This window comes from Pelodiscus sinensis, chromosome 8 (assembly GCF_049634645.1).
Source record: "Pelodiscus sinensis isolate JC-2024 chromosome 8, ASM4963464v1, whole genome shotgun sequence".
Classification (NCBI taxonomy): domain Eukaryota; kingdom Metazoa; phylum Chordata; order Testudines; family Trionychidae; genus Pelodiscus; species Pelodiscus sinensis.
The window spans coordinates 29,560,253-29,576,794 of record NC_134718.1 but is presented as its reverse complement, the minus strand read 5'-3'; the positions used below and the strand labels follow the sequence as shown (position 1 = coordinate 29,576,794).

At 41.2% G+C, this 16,542-nt stretch overlaps 1 protein-coding gene across 1 annotated transcript in view; it reads right to left on the bottom strand.

Annotated features, from left to right (window-relative positions):
• COL13A1 (collagen type XIII alpha 1 chain) overlaps nt 1–16,542 on the bottom strand; it is a 122,259-nt gene that overhangs the window by 15,298 nt on the left and 90,419 nt on the right. Inside the window, exons 28-36 of the mRNA XM_075934944.1 lie at nt 14,127–14,279; nt 13,363–13,461; nt 12,451–12,504; nt 11,996–12,037; nt 11,265–11,291; nt 8,923–9,003; nt 5,840–5,875; nt 1,373–1,426; nt 522–575 (exon numbers count right to left, since the gene is read on the bottom strand). Coding sequence (XP_075791059.1) covers nt 522–575; nt 1,373–1,426; nt 5,840–5,875; nt 8,923–9,003; nt 11,265–11,291; nt 11,996–12,037; nt 12,451–12,504; nt 13,363–13,461; nt 14,127–14,279 — 600 coding nt within the window. The remainder of the gene's footprint in view (nt 1–521; nt 576–1,372; nt 1,427–5,839; nt 5,876–8,922; nt 9,004–11,264; nt 11,292–11,995; nt 12,038–12,450; nt 12,505–13,362; nt 13,462–14,126; nt 14,280–16,542) is intronic.

Genomic DNA, 16,542 nt, shown 5'->3' with positions numbered 1-16,542 from the left:
CTTGCTCATAGAAGCAGTCCCATTGAAGGTCTGCTTGTGTGATTATGGTTATAAAACTGGGCCTCAATTCTGCCTTGTCAGCATTTGGAAGGCAGGTATTTAGTTCAGAAAAGTAATCACTCGGAATGGATTTGTTCAATAACTGCATCTTACTATAATGTGTGAATAATTAGCATGGTTTACTTTTTATCCCAGTAATTTCAGGGTCTACATATTTTATTCTCTTCACTTATTTTTTGGTGGATAGACTAATTATTTTTCTATTATTTATTCTAAAATATTTAATTTTAAGTTGAATTAAATAATATCACTAAGAGGGCATTGAAACTGTGAGAAAAGTCTTTTGCTTTGAAAATTAAAATCGGGGTTTCAATTTAGCATCATTTTTACAAATTCCTCAGCTTCACAGTGGTGTTAATATGGCAGAGAGAGAACATTTTATCCTGTTACAGCAGCATGTGCTAGTGCTGGAAGGTGAAAGCTTCATGGATAGTAGACAATGTAGAGATCCCAGTACTTACAGGAAGCCCTGCTGTCCCCATTGGTCCTGAAGTTCCAGGATCTCCTTTACTGCCCTAAAACAGAGACAAAAGAGAGGTGTTGTTTTGTACACTCTGTCTGTGTCCAGACTCAGGGGTTTTTTCGAAAAAAGTAGCCTTTTTCTGAAAAAACTTCACCTGCGTCTAGACTGCAGTTGCGTTCTTTCGAAATTAAATCGAAAGAACGCGGCTTTTCTTTCGACGGCGGTAAACCTAATTCCACGAGGAAGAACACCTTTTTTCGAAAGTGCTCTTTCGAAAAAAGGCGTTCTTGAAAGCAAACAGGGCTTTTTAGAAAGAGAGCATCCAGACTCACTTGCTGCTTTCTTTCGAAAAAGCGGCTTGCTTTTTCGAAAGTTCCACGTGCAGTCTAGACTCTCTCTTTCGAAAGAGGCTTTTTCGAAAGTATCTTTCGAAAAAGCCTCTTTCGAAAGAGGCTTACAGTCTAGACATAGCCTATGGGAAAGTTCTACACTTTGATCTGGAGGTTCAACTCACATGAGTGTAGCTGTGGTGGCATGAGAGCAGAAGGTGCTAGTATGCATATAGCACCTTGAAGGGTAAGTGCTTAGAGTGGCTAACCCCCCCCCCCCCCCCCGCCATGTTTGCCACAGTATCTACACTTTATTTTTAGGGGCTAGCTCAATCAGAGTCAGCAAGGGTCTGTCTCCCCATTATGGAATTCATACTTCAAGCTTGAAGCATAGACATACCCACTGAGAGGCTGTGCACAGAGGAATAAATGAACGCTTCTGAAAATAATGCAGAGGACACCTGTTTCGGGGTCTATAGTTGCTATACAAGGGGAGCCAAAATACAAAATGCTAACTTACCCTTTCCCCTTTTGGTCCTGCTGGTCCTGGAACTCCAATTGGTCCTGGAGTACCCTGCAATTTGAGAGAGAAAAACACACAAACCATTTTCTTCATAACCAGGCTTCTTTACAGCTACAAGACAGCATGGTCCTTGAGGAAAAAGCAGAGCTGAGAAGGAGATTCCTATTATGTAAGAAGTCATTTGAATTACTACAGCTTTCAGGGTTGATGAGGACAGATTCTCTCAACAACTCTCCCATGCAATTATAGGATCATTGAAATTGCCATACTAGATCAGCCCAGAATAATTTTACAAAGCTTTTATTTTGAGGGGATGGCTAAATAACTTTGGCAGACACCCCTTTATTATCTAGGTGACTGAAATTTTCCCCGTGAGTTTGCATCCCCAGCAAAACTGAAAACTGTAGCAGAATAAAGGCATATTTAAAGCTTTTTTTCAAATGAGTTCAGTTGAGCAAAAATGAAATAGAATTTGCATTATTTTTTGGTAGGCAGATCATCATGCAGTTTGAAAGGTCACCATGCCGCATGGACTAATGCAGATGCACGCATACACAGAGGCAAACATGAGAGAGTACCCATTCAATCCTAAATCCTCTGCCCACCCTTTCACCGTTTCGATCACTCTACCAAGCTGTAAGTCATGGTAAAGGGAAAATCCAGTCTCTGTGCTCAGCCTTTGGCCCAGGAGCAAGCTCCCCTTTTCATACAAAAATGTTTAGCCACACTGACTTGCTTGGACATTGGTATGTTAATTACTCAACACAATCAATTCTTATCTTTTGCATTAATACTGCAGAAAATAGCCAATAGCCCTTTTGGACATGAAAAGTGTTATCATTCTTGAAGATGAGATAACTAATTCAGATTTTCCTCTGAAAATTCTTATAATTTACACTCATGTGAATCTGGATTCAGCCTTCCCCTAAACCACAGAATATATTAGTGTTGCCAATTCTGATTGGACACATTCCTGGAGGTTTCACCACATGCCATAATCTTTAATTAAAGATTAATCCATATTCCCTGGACAATTCTGGAGGATTGGCAACCATAGATCATGTGTGTGTTCTGAGCCACAAAATCCAGGCTGTCAATTTTTAATCTAAATCAAGGATTAGGAGATTTGAAAGTACCTGCCTAAACAGAACGTATTTATGCATTTTCCATTTTAATTCTATGTAAAATCAGATCATATCCTGTTGAACTAGTGAAAAACTAGGTAACCACACAAGTTCCAATTGGTAATTCTTCCATGAACTGCTAAAAGTGAAAATTACCTCTCATTGAGCCATTGAACAGGAAAATTTTTGGACCTTTTACAGTAGCTTAGTCTTTTGACTGAAGGAAAAGAAAATGGAGCTTTAATCTTGAGAGGTTGAATCCTGCAATCCTTACTCACAAAACTCCCACTGACTCTTGTGAGTATGGAGGACTATTTGTACCTATAAGAATTTACAGAATCTGTTAAGAATGTTGGGGATAACTTCTTGGTACAAGTGCTGAAGGAACCGACCAGGGGCTATGCACAGCTTGACCTGCTGCTCTCAAACAGGGAGGAACTAGTAGGGGAAGTAGAGGTGGGTGACAACCTGGGACGCAGTGATCATGAGAGGGTAGATTTCAGGATCCTGACAAAAGGATTTAATGCATCCGACGGTACTGAGGGAGTTGGCAAATGTCATTGCAGAGCCTTTGGCCATTATCTTTGAAAACTTGTGGAAATCAGGAGAGATCCCAGATGATTGGAAAAAGGCAAATGTAGTGCCCATCTTTAAAAAAGGGAAGAAGGACAACCCAGGGAACTACAGACCAGTCAGCTTTACCTCAGGCCCCATAAAAATCATGGAGGGGATCCTCAAGGAATCCATTTTGAAGCACTTGGAAGAGGGGAAATTGATCAGGAATAGTCAACATGGATTCATGAAGGGCAAGTCATGCCTGACCAATCTGATAGGATTCTATGATGAGGTAACTGGTTCTGTGGATATGGGAAAGTCAGTGGATGTGATATACCTCGACTTTAGCAAAGATTTTGATATGGTCTCCCACAATATTCTTGATAGCAAGTTAAGGAAATATGGATTGGATTAATGGACTGTAAGATGGTCAGAAAGATGGCTAGACTGTTGGGTCCAACAGGTAGTGATTAAGGACTTGATGTCAGGTTGGCGATCGGTTTCTAGAGGAGTGCCCCAAAGATCGATTCTAGGGCTGGTTTTGTTCAACATCTTTATTAATGACCTGGATGAGGGGATGGATTGTCCCCTCAGCAAATTTGCGGATAACATTAAGCTAGGGGGAGAGATAGATACGCTGGAGGCCAGGGATAGGGTCTAGGGTGACCTAGACAGATTAGAGGATTGGGCCAAAAGAAATCTGATGAGGTTCAACAAGGACAAGTGTAGAGTCCTGCCTTGGGACGGAAGAATCCCAAGCATTGTTACAGGCTGGGGACCGAATGGCTAAGTAGCAGTTCTGCAGAAAAGGACCTGGGAATTACAATGGATACAAAGCTGGATATGAGTCAACAGTGTGCCCTTGTAGCCAAGAAGACTAATGGCATATTAGGTTGCATTAGGAGGAGCATTGCCAGCATATCTAGAAAAGTGATTATTCCCCTTTATTCAGCTCTGGTGAGGCCACATCTGGAGTATTGTGTCCAATTCTGGGCCCCCCACCCTAGAAAGGATGTGGACACATTGGAGAGGGTCCAGCGGAGGGTGACCAAAATGATTAAGGGGATGGAGCACATGACCTAGGCGGAGAGGCTGAGGGATTTGGGTTTGTTTAGTCTGCAGAAGAGAAGAGTGAGGGGGGATTTGATAGCAGCCTTCAACTTCCTGAAGGGAGGTTCCAAAGAGGACAGAGAGAGGCTGTTCTCAGTAGTGATGGATGGCAGAACAAGGAGCAATGGTCTCAAGTTACAGTGGGGGAGGTCTAGGTTGGATATTAGGAAAAACTATTTCACTAGAAGGGCGGTGAAGCACTGGAATGGGTTACCTAGGGAGGTGGTGAAATCTCCATCCCTAGAGGTTTTTAAGTCTCAGCTTGACAATGCCCTGGCTGATTTGATTTAATAGGGGTTGGTCCTGCTTTGGGCAGGGGGCTGGACTTGATGACCTCCTGAGGTCTCTTCCAGCTCTATGATTCTTTAATTCATCATGACACTTATGCCACTTCAGTGTAAACAAGATACAAAAATCACTCCCTGAATTCATGCAAGGGAGCATGAGTGGACCATGGAAATGTTAACTACTTAAATATTTTCTGCATTTTAAGATAATTTAAGGCTTTGTGTCCCTAAAGATCCAAAGGGAATATCTAGAAGATTTGCAAAATTAAAAATACAACTTCTGGAAACAAATATGCAAATTAGAAGTTGCCATTCAGTTTCTGTTTGGTGGGAGTTATGGGACAATTAAATCAATTCCTGTGCCACTGAAAAAGGAGAAATCAAAGTACCTCTGAAAAAGTTAGACCTGCCTATATTTGGAGGTGGTATAATATCCTGTGAAGAAATATTAATTCTTTGCCCTTGCACAATTTTCATCAAGGATCAAAAGTGCTTTTTAAAATTGGGTTCACATCATAATTCCTCCCCCCCCCACTTTAAAACTTAAGAAACTTAAGCACAGAGAAATTATCTGACTTGCCCCAGGTCTCAAAGTGAATTAATGATGGCATGAGGGATAGAACCTTGCAGTCCTGGATCTCAGCCTGATGCTCAGCCATTAGACATCTCTGCATCCCAGATGAATAGAATTAAAGTTAAAAATTCCACCAATTATTTTTAAGACTTGGAAAAAGCATTTATGAAGTTGCTGCAGCTCAGGAAATTGTGTGGTGAGTGGGGGTTCACAAAGGAATAGCTAATGCTGTTTGTAGACGGTTTCTCACATGCATCTCCTCCTTGTGGAGAGGTGCATTTAAAGTTATACTAAGAGCTGCACAGGCAACCCATTGCAATGCAGTCCTAAATGGTGTGTGTGAAAACAGTACACAACAAAGCCTTTTGGCCATATAAAAAAGCACAAGGTGTTACTATGTCGAAGACAAGTCTGAGGAGATGCTGTTGCACAAGGCTGTAAACAAGGCTACCACAGAGAAAGACAAGACGCAGACAGTTCACAATATGAGGACAGAAGTACATTTCATAATGGTTTCATGCAGAGACTTCATTTAATATAATCCTGGTAGTAATAATAAAATAAAAAAGTAAAAATAATGTTGATGTGATTAAATCTAAAACCCTGGTCCCAAATGAACCTACAATACTGAGAGTGACAAGAAAGCAGTCTTTCACCTCTCAGTGACAATATCTTAATTTAGCATTTTGGCATCCTATCCATCTTCAGGGAAAATAAAGTTACTCATAATGTAAATGAGGGCACGGCGGGATGGACAAGACACATCACAGTTTCAGGGAAGAGGTGTGTAGGGTAATGGAGAAATGGAACTCACCGGTGGTCCAGGCCTGCCGTCTAAACCTGAAGCACCCTGAACAGATGGGAGAGGGTTAACAAAAAAGGCAAGGAAGGAATGGGAGGTGAGGGGAGAAAAAGGAAAGGGGGAGGGAAGACGTGAGTGAAGCAGTGACTTGAGACAAACATATGCTCCTAATAAACAAAAACAAAAACTCAGATCTCAAGGACAGGTGATGCCACTTACAAGGAAACCAGTGAAAACACAGAGACACTGAATGCATGTCATACTGGCTACTGCCTTCAAAGCTACCTTTGAAAATGCAACATTCCCTCTGACACTGTATCAAAGTACAGCTCGGTGGCCACTCACAAGAGAAGCTGCTCTGGCCAGGAGAAGGGCATTGTGACAGTGGAGCCTATGACTCTTTCAATGACAGTGCCAGGCTGGCCAGCACAGCATTGGATTATCTGTGACAGGTACTAGAGTGGAATCGCAGTGCCTGGAATCCAGCCATATGTTGATAGGATCTGAAGAGCCATCCACTCCTCAGGGAGCTCCCAGCTGGACATGTCTGTTGGGTAGAGATGTCCACATTTACATTTTCAAAACTGCCCTTGCTTCACACAGAGAGAAGCTGCATAGTCTAGCCATCTGATAAGGGCTAAGGCAGCTGTTAGGAGTGGTTGAAAATCAGACTTACATTGGGAATCTTGATTCAACTTCAACTAGGGGAGGGTCACTGTTGATCCTTAATTTGAATTATTGCTTTCTATGTCTTCCTGAGTCTTACACTGAAGTATACTCAAGGTGCTCAGCGACTGCCTACCAAATTGGATCCTCTTCAGAATGATTACTATGATTACTATTAGTGGTGGTGATGACTTTATAATATTTAGCCCGGTAGCCAGAGCCCCCTGGGCTGTGGGAGATCCAAGTTCAATTTCTCCTTCTGCCTAAGGGGGAGAAAGGATTTGACCAGTGGTCTCCCATCCTTGGGAGAGTGTGCCAATCAGTCACTGAACTAAGAGATACTTTAATGTGGGGCTCCCGCAGTCTCTCTTGTTGAACCTGTTCCTCTGTGAATAAATAATTAAGGGGTTATTAGAATAGGCGGCCTAGGGCCTCAGTGTCCCATCTCTCAGGTGATCCTTAGACACCTGATAGTCTCTCTCTCTCTGGATCCCTCTGTGGGTCCGGGCCAAAATGGTTTAAAGTCGATATGCCAACTTCTGGTCCAATGTTTTGCCCTTAGTTAAGCTCAGTGGGATTGTACTGCTTTAAACATTTATTTCTAACACATTATCTACAATGTATCTCTGTGAAGAATATTTTAACCACATACAGGGATCTACATTCTGAAAACATGCAGGATCAGATCCTTTATATCTTAGCAAGAGAGTATTTATATGTCCTGACTAAGTAGTTCATTTCCACTGAAGATGACAAAAAAAAATCCATCTACATCTCACTAAATATTTTGTTAACAACTGTCAATGGCTGCCCTAACTCAATAATTGTGTTTAATGTGGCTGACTTTTGTTAAACCACCAAGCATTAAACATTTCGTAACGTTAAGTATTAAACATTAAAAGTGGAGTTGAGAAGACATCAGGTTTAAAATCTAGAAAAAGAGTGGAGCTAGGTCTTTAACAGCCAAGTGACTTCAGAAATGTTGAATGGGGGATCAAACCAAAAACCATGAGATCACAATAGGGCTATATTCTCTGAGAAGGACCATTTCATTTGGAGAATCAGCCACAGGCCTTCAATAAACACAGCTAAGACCTGCTGGGTTAATTCCCTCTGCTTTGGGTAGACAATATGTTCCTGTGTCTTCTGCTCAGGTTTTCTCAGTAACCTTTTCGGCCACATTTCTGTTGTCATGCAGACCAAAAGAGAGCCTTTGGTTACAAATGCTAAACAAAACTTTCCTTCTACATCTACTACCCAGTTATCGTTTTGAGGGTGAATGTGATATTGGAAGAGTTTCTGCTTTCACCTTTATTATGAACCCCTGAGAGCAAGTTTGTTTCTTGATTAGTGCCACTTGCATAATATTACAAGGAACTGTAGATGAAAAGGGCTGAAAAGAAATGTAACGTGTTTCCCAACCAAATTTCATGTGTCACATCCTCATTTTTGAAGTCACTTAGCATGTCACTGCTTGAAATATCTTGGCACCATTGTTATAAACAAAGACATGCAGTTTTTCATCCAAAACTGTCGGGACAAGGGACCTAGGTGATAACACAAAGACCAATAACAACAAATCACACAGCTGTGCACAACAAGCTCTTTGCAGTGTATGTTTCCAGGCAGAGTGAGGTTCAGCATAAGTGTACTTTGGTGCTTTTACTTTTACAGTGCTGTTTGTTTTCTGAATGGGTAAAACTCTGTGCCTTTCCTTCACAAAGCACTTTGGTTTTGGTATAAAGCATCCACACTGATGCTTAACTCTACTGAAATTCATAGGTGCTTTCTTGATAATATATAACTGAGCAGCAAAGTAGTACCTGTTTAAACCATGAATAAATTGAAATGGCATATCCTTACTACATATACAAGAAAAGAATTAAACTTAATTGGACATTTACTGCTTCTGGGAAGGCATCAGGTTTAATTACAAAAATTACATGGATAAGTTAACTTGGTTGGATAATCTAAAAAGTACTCCAAAGTTTGAACAAAACCTTTTTTTCAGGTTACAAGTAACTCAGTAAATTATTCTCTTTTCATTTTTGCACATCTTAGCATTGCAAGGGCAGGACCAAAATGAGATGAGCCATAAGTCCATAAGAAAAGATGTTCATATAGTATTTTTATCCAGGAAAGCAGAAGGAACTTGAGGGAACCTGTTCTGCTGAGATTCCTAGTTCAGTTTTACGGATCTAAGGGATACTCTTCTCCAGTTTCAGATACTGATCCCAACCATCTGCCCAAAACAGTTAAGGTTTGTCCATCACTAAAAAGCCAATAGGCACTGCTGCTCATAGGCCAGCTTTTTGTCCCTAAATTTGATTTTAGATAATCAAATCTTTAGCTGTCTTTCTTTTTTGGGATCTTTCTAAGACTGGTCTATGTACAGCTTCCCAAGTTCTCCTTTCTTCCCAGAGACTTACGGGCAATCCCAGTGGACCTCGGTCTCCTTTCTCACCCTGGACACCTTTCTCTCCTTTCATTCCATCAAGCCCCGCTTCCCCCTGAAGGAAGAATGGATCAGAAAATAAACCCATCATGGCATCACTATTAAAACAAGCATTTCTCCATTCCAAAGGCAAGGCAGTACCAAAGATAGTGTAGTAGAGACCAAAGACATTTTAGATACTGTGGACCAGGTTCTCTTTTCATACTGGAGAACAACATTGTAGCTCAAATGACTTCAGTAGGGTTAGTCCTGATTTACCTCAGCACAGGAAAGAAAAGAATCATGGCCAGTATCTCCTAACAGAACTCACAGAGAACAGAGTTCATATATTACCCTCTCTCTGGTGTTCAGAAATTAGGGTGCGTCGACACTTCACCATTATTTTGAGATAACTAGTGTTATTTTGAAATAACAATGAGAGCATTTACTCAGCCATTTCGTTATTCAAAGTAATTTTGGCTTAGTCTGAAATCTGTAAACCTCATTCTATGAGGAATAACGCCTATTCCAAATAGTTATTTTGAAATAAGACATCTGTAGATGCTCCATTTCTGCTATTTCAAAATAGCCCCTCACCAGGGCCTTTCTAAGTTATTCCTTCTCAGTGCCTCTTGGGGCTCTAACTTGAGACAGCATGTCTACATTAGGGAAGCCTGGCTCCGACTAATTTTGAGGCTTCCCTGCAGTGCAGACGTGCTATTTTGAAATAAGCTATTTTGGAATAACTATTCCAGAATAGCTTATTTTGGAATAGCCATGTAGTGTATAAATGCCCTAGTGAGAAAGTAGATCTATGATGACTAGGTGGAAATGAAGTGTATATAACAGAGCTGGTCAGAAAGTTTTGGGCAGAAAATATTTCTTTTGCAAAATGTTGATTTGTGAAAAGTGATGTGTTCCATGGAAATGTGTTGCCTTTGATGAAGCTTGATCTTGAAATGAAAATTAAAATAAAGAGATGCTCCATCTTGAAGTTTTTGGAAAGGAACATTTTGACTTTCTGCTTCTAAATGACTGTTCATTTTAAAATTTCATACTATCAAATATAAAATAAACAATGTTATAATCAGAGTGAAATGTTTCAATGATGTAACAAAATGTTTTGATCACCTAGAAACATTTTTGGCTTGAATTTCAATACACAGGGAATTTTGAAATTGTTATTTGCATTCCATTCTAGAGTGGAAGAAATTTCAAGTTGCAAAACTCCCATAGAATTGAAAATTCCAGTTCTCTCACAACTCTAGAATGTATATAAAACTCATATTTGCCACCTTTCCTTTAATTGTGATATGAAAAAGCATTTTTTTTGGTGAAAATGGATCTAATTGACCATTGTCCCACAAACAAATCTATTTGGCTTAGTGTATGTACTTCACATCTAACGTGCTTCCAAAGGGTATCCAGTTCTCTTCCAGGCCACTACAAACTTGTCATAGCCACAGGACTGAAGATGCTCTAAGGAACCTGGGAGCTTAAATTTTTCTCAACTTGCATCTTTTGCGACCAGGCCTATATGACCAATAGGTTTAAGGCAATTCAAAAAAGTTCATGTGTGGTCTTCCCCTTTCTCCTGTAACCAAAACTTCAGGAATTGTTTGATCTGATCTTTTTGGTATATACACAAACTACCAGGTCTGAGTCTTGCAAAGGTTTTTCACACCTTAGTGGTTTAGCCAGCAAATGACGTTTCTGTATTTGTATGTGTACCAAAACGCAGGCAAAATAGGAATTAATATATCTGGTTTTTACAGAGTGTACCAGTTCCCAAAGCCAACTGGTATCTGTCCCAAAAGTACTGCCTTCCTTAAAGGTGCCATTCTGGTTGGCACCATGAATATGTTAGGACTGAGGTAAGCTCAGGTAGCCAAACACCCAGGCTACTCAGGAGCGGTATGGTAGTTCCATGTTTAGATCAACATCTTACAACCAACACCAAGAGATCTTTTAAACCACCTCGCTGGATCAAAGCTAAAATGTAGAGCTGGGCAGAACATTTTTGATAAAATGTTTTTAGTTGAAACGCGTTTTTGGCAAAGCCAAAATATACTGCAGAAATGTATCTCCTTTGGCGATATTTTCATCAGGAAGGTTTCTGAGATACAGGGTGAACTCTCAAGTCACAGTGAAAGACCTGAATTGAAAACTTGACCTTTTCAATCCTTAAATGGGCCTGACACAATTCTCTTTTGCAAAAATGTCTAAATGTTTTATCTTCATTCCAATTCTGTAACCTCAAAATTTGTCGTGACATGGAATCATCATTCTCCAGCCAACTCAAGTAAAATATCGATAAGTAAGGGCTTATAGCCTTACCTTCGGTCCTGGAAGGCCTTGAAGACCCTACAGTTAGGATAAGAAACGGTAATGTGTTGTTATGATTTTAAACCCCATATCCTGGATAAATGTGCAGTGTTATACCTTTCTTCTCTGACAAGGTGGATGAGGTTCTAATACAAAATATTATCTCATTCACCTTGTCTAATAATGGGGTCAATATGGTTAAAACAACATTGCATACAACTTTTCTCTTCTGTCATACTGAGCACATATATGCTTAACCTGATGTCACATTGTCAGTTATATACATGCATACATATATAATGTTTTTGTCATATTAGGACATACTTCTAGGACCCTTCTGGTTTGATAATGAAGAGAGTGTATCCTAGAACAATCTGGCATCGGGGCATGTTGCTAAGATCATTTTCCTGGTTCATCACTCTGATCACATGTCTCTACGGCTCCCTATTCACCTTCGCATGAAAAACAAGCTGCTTTCCTTCACCTGTAAGGCCCATCACAATATGGTCTTACCCTGCCTAGCTAAATTAACAACCTTCTGCTATGTCAGTTCCTCTCTTTACTCTGCCAGTACTTCCAACCTTTGCTGCCTATCTGTGAGTTTCACTCTGAGATATCTCTGTCTCCCACACCACTTCTCATATGTGAGAAAAGCCCCATCAAAAATCTGCACAGCAATTACACTAACTTCATTCAAATCTCTCCTCAAGCCTCCTTCCCCAAAGTAATCAATCAGAACTTACTGCAGCACCTGGCGGGCCTTGGGGTCCAGGTGGCCCAGATACCTAAAAACCAAGGTAAAAAATGTCATTGTCATAATAAATGCATCTGTGAAAGTACAAAGCACAGTCTATAGAAAACTAGGTATTTGGGAAGTGTGGGTGGCCGTTCATCTGAAGAAGTGGGCTGTACCCACAAAAACTCATGATACCATCTATAAGTTTTGTTAATCTTTAAGGTGCTGCTAGACTATTTGTTGTTTTTTAAGTTTTTCCAGTTACAGACTAACTCAGCTACCCCTCTGAAAGTTATGGAAAATGAAATTTGCCATTTCAAGAAGCCCACAAAAGATATGATGATCTGTTTTGTCAGAGATAAGGTGGCTGGTGTGGGAACTGGAGAGTTTCAATAAGCTCGGGTGACAAGATTCACCTGTACATTTTCTAATAGTATAGAAAACATGAAGAGAGACACTTACTGAGTCCCCTCGGTCTCCTTTTCCCCCAACTTCTCCAGGTTCTCCTTTCTCTCCCTGTAAACACGACAATATAACTATAACCAGAAGCACCAGTGAGAGTCTAGCTCCACCAACAGCCATCTCTGAAACAGCCAAATATTTAGAAATAATAATCCCTTCAAGAAGGAAAGAGAACGTAGCACTTATTTACAAACATGGTTCATTTTCATCCCTTTCTGCTCCCCTGAACATATGCATCAATATTATATGGCATGTGAAGGTTCAGGTATTGGGTTCTAGGGTATGGGGTATTGGGGTATGGAGAGTATAGTTAGGATCTGCTATTATTTCATCAGCATTCAGGGTACATTTTTCAAAAGTGCAAAGCATAAGAATGGCCATACTGGATCAGACCAAAGGCCCACCTCACCCAGTATCCTGTCTTCTGACAGTGCCCAATGCCAGGTGCCCCAGAGGAAATTAACAGAGCAGGTAAATCATCAAATGCTTCTGGCAAATAGAGGCTATGGACACCAGCTCTGCCCATTCTGGCTAACAGCCATTGATGAACCTAACCTCCGTGAATTTATTTAGTTCTTTTTTGAATACTGATGTAGTCTTGGCCTCCACACCATCCTCTGGCAAAGAGTTCCACAGGTTGATTGAGAGTTGTGATAAGAAATGCTTCCTTTTGTTTGTTTTAAAATTCTGTCTACTAACTGCTCTCTGTTATCCCTAGTTCTTGTGTTATGTGAAAGAATAAATAGTAATTTAGGAGTAAAGATCCTAGATCTTTAAGTCACTTTTGAAATTGGATCTAAGGCTCCTACGCCATGTAAGCACTTTTGAACATGTTACCGTCAGAGTTTTGGTACTTGCTTTGTCCTCTGCTTAATTTAATTTGAAAATTCATTCTTTCTTTTGCACTCTTACTGTAAATCCTGGAAGTCCAATTGGACCCGGTAATCCTGAAGGTCCTGGTAGCCCTTGGTCACCTCTTTCTCCTTTCTCCCCAGTTGGGCCATCAAGACCCTAGAGATCAAGAAAGACTTTTGTTTTTTGCAATACTAAACCATGCAAATAAAAGCCAGACGTAACATTAAACTGCAGTGTGAAAAGCTTATTTAGTTCCCTGAGTGGCGTGCATGATGTTAATGTTCTCCATTTCACACCACTTGAAATCAGTGGGTTACTTGTGCGTGAAAACACGCACTTATATAAATGTTTTGCTGCCTGGTTTTACCATTGTGAAGTGCTTCATTGCTCCATGTGAAGTCAATGGGAATACCCACGTTTAAAGTTATGCTCATGCTTAAATGGTTTCCTGAATTAGTGCCAAGATCTCATCCTAATAACTAATTCTTATGAGACTGACAATAATAATCAATTATTAATAACCATGTGGAAATACGTAGGAGACACAGTCTCTTTTATTCTGTAAAGCATTATTAATCCACTATTACTTTACTTAGAGAAACGAATTGGATGCGTCTCTCAGAGAGCAGCCAGAGATTGCAACACTGACAGACTGATGTGATTACTTCTACATGTTCATGCATCATAGACTAAGGAAGGTCCCTGTCCCTAAAGATCACAGTCAAAGCCCTCAAAATCTAGGAGTGTTTGCACCCAGGCTTTTGGTTCATGTCCCTCTCCGCCATGACCATTAGCAAACACCACTCTTTGCACTTACTCACCGGAGAGCCAGCTTCTCCTGTCTCTCCCTTTCCCCCCTTTGCTCCTGGGGTCCCAGTAAGTCCAGTCTCTCCCTTCACTCCTGCAGGCCCTTCCTTTCCTGGAGGCCCTTGGGGACCAGGAGGCCCCATCTCTCCTGATTTACCTCGTGGCCCCTAAAAAGATATTTATGCATTTTATAAACAATACTTCTGCAGTTACGGAGAGAAATCAAAATATGGGGCTCAGTGCACTGGAATCTCTGGGCCTGACTCGCATTTCCAATAAAGCTCCTTTACACTCAGTTCAGGCAGCGTAACGTAGCCTTCCAGTGAGTGTAATCAAATGTAATTCAGGGAGGGAGGCTCACTGTAAATGAAGTTTAGTCTGTCTCTCTTTATTACAGGATACTGCATGGGGTTAACATTTAGGGTACGTCTAAACTACATGGCTCCGTCGACGGAGCCATGTAGATTTGTTGTTTTGGCAAAGGCAAATGAAGCCGCGATTTAAATGATCACGGCTTCATTTACATTTACATGGCTGCTGCGCTGAGCCGACAAACAGCTGATCAGCTGTTTGTCCGCTCAGCGCGCTAGTCTGGACGCTCCCCTGCCGACATCAAAGCCCTTTGTCGGCAGCCCCAGTAAACCTCATCCCACGAGGAATAACGGGGCTGCCGACAAAGGGCTTTGATGTCGGCAGGGGAGCGTCCAGACTAGCGCGCTGAGCGGATAAACAGCTGATCAGCTGTTTGTCGGCTCAGCACGGCAGCCATGTAAATGTAAATGAAGCCGTGATCATTTAAATCGCGGCTTCATTTGCCTTTGCCTATAATCCTAATCTACATGGCTCCATCGTCGGAGCCATGTAGTCTAGACACAGCCTTAGATAGTGCCTAGCATATCAGTAGACGTCATTAGACAATACTCGTCTCTTGTCCTTGGACAAGTAATGTGAAATTTGCAGTTTTCCTTCATCAACAGTTTTGGGGTGAAAGATGAAAAATTTATGAATTAGTGAATGAAGGCCCAAAATTATATCAGGTCTGCTGATGTGGGGGAGGCAATTGCCCTGTGGCCCAGCGATTCTAAAAGGTCCAAGGCTCCCAGTTAGCGGTGGTGGCCAGAGCCTCACGACCTTTAGAATCATCACCATAAGGCTGGCAGGAGCAAGGAGGCAATGTGTCGATCCGGCAGTGCTGAGGGCTAGTTGCTCCAGCTCCCCCTTTTCGGCTGAGGCCCAACCTGTTCCAGGAGCCAGACCCCCCCCACACACACATTGCCCAGGAGCCCAGCAATCATGTCAGCTCCCCTATCAATATCTTCAAATCTGCTGGTTTTGTTTTAATGTTGGGTATTGCATGGCCATCCTACAACCATCTGATGAATTTTGCTGTCATATTCCTGACATTTTTCTTTTTTAATTTTCATTTTTGCAAAGTGAAAAATGATTTTTGTTGTTGGTTTTTAGTATAAACACCTAACCAACCATTGGAAAAATATATGTGAAATGTCACCTGTAAAAAAGAAATACATGTGCGAATGCACCACCTTTCCCTAAGGCTCATTAGAAAAGCACTGGACCTGCTGTAGTTTTCCTATCTGGCATTTTTTCATGCAGTTCATAGAATTTGTTCATGGAGACTCTACATCACAAAGCTCTGCTCTGTGCAATTTTTCTCCATGGATGAATGGAGGAAGATTTGGGTGTCAAGTTTATGGCAGAGCCAGAGCAAATAGATCCACAGTTATGTGCGTGAAACTGAAAAGAAGGGAGACTATATAGTTACTGCATCCGCAGTGCAGCAAAGCAGTAAGGGTGTGTCTACACAGCTGGGCTAATGCCAAAATAAGCTACACAACTTGAGCAACATCAATTGTATAGCTTAAGTCAAAATAGCTTATTTTGGCTTTTGGTGCTGTCTACACAGCAGGAAGTCCGAGAAAGAGCACTCTTCCTCCGACTTCTCTTATTCCTCATACAGTGAGGCTGCGTCTAGATTGGCATGATTTTCCGGAAATGCTTTTAACGGAAAAGTTTTCCATTAAAAGCATTTTCGGACTAGAGCGTCTAGATTGGCACGGACGCTTTTCCGCAAAAGCACTTTTTGCGGAAAAGCGTCTGTGCCTATCTAGACGCTTTTTTGCGGAAAACAAATCCGAGCTGTCTACACTGGCCCTTTTGCGCAAAAGCTTTGCGCAAAAGGGACTTTTGCCTGAACAGGAGCAGAATAGTATTTCCGTAGTATTTCTTACAGTAGGAAGTCAGTGCTTTTGCGGAAATTCAAGCAGCCAGTGTAGACAGCTGGCAAGTTTTTCCGGAAAAGCAGCTGATTTTCCGGAAAAACTGGCCAGTCTAGACACAGCCAGTGGGTTACAGGAGTCGGAATAAGAAGTCCTCCAGCTCGCTATTATTTTGACATTATGTTGAAATAAT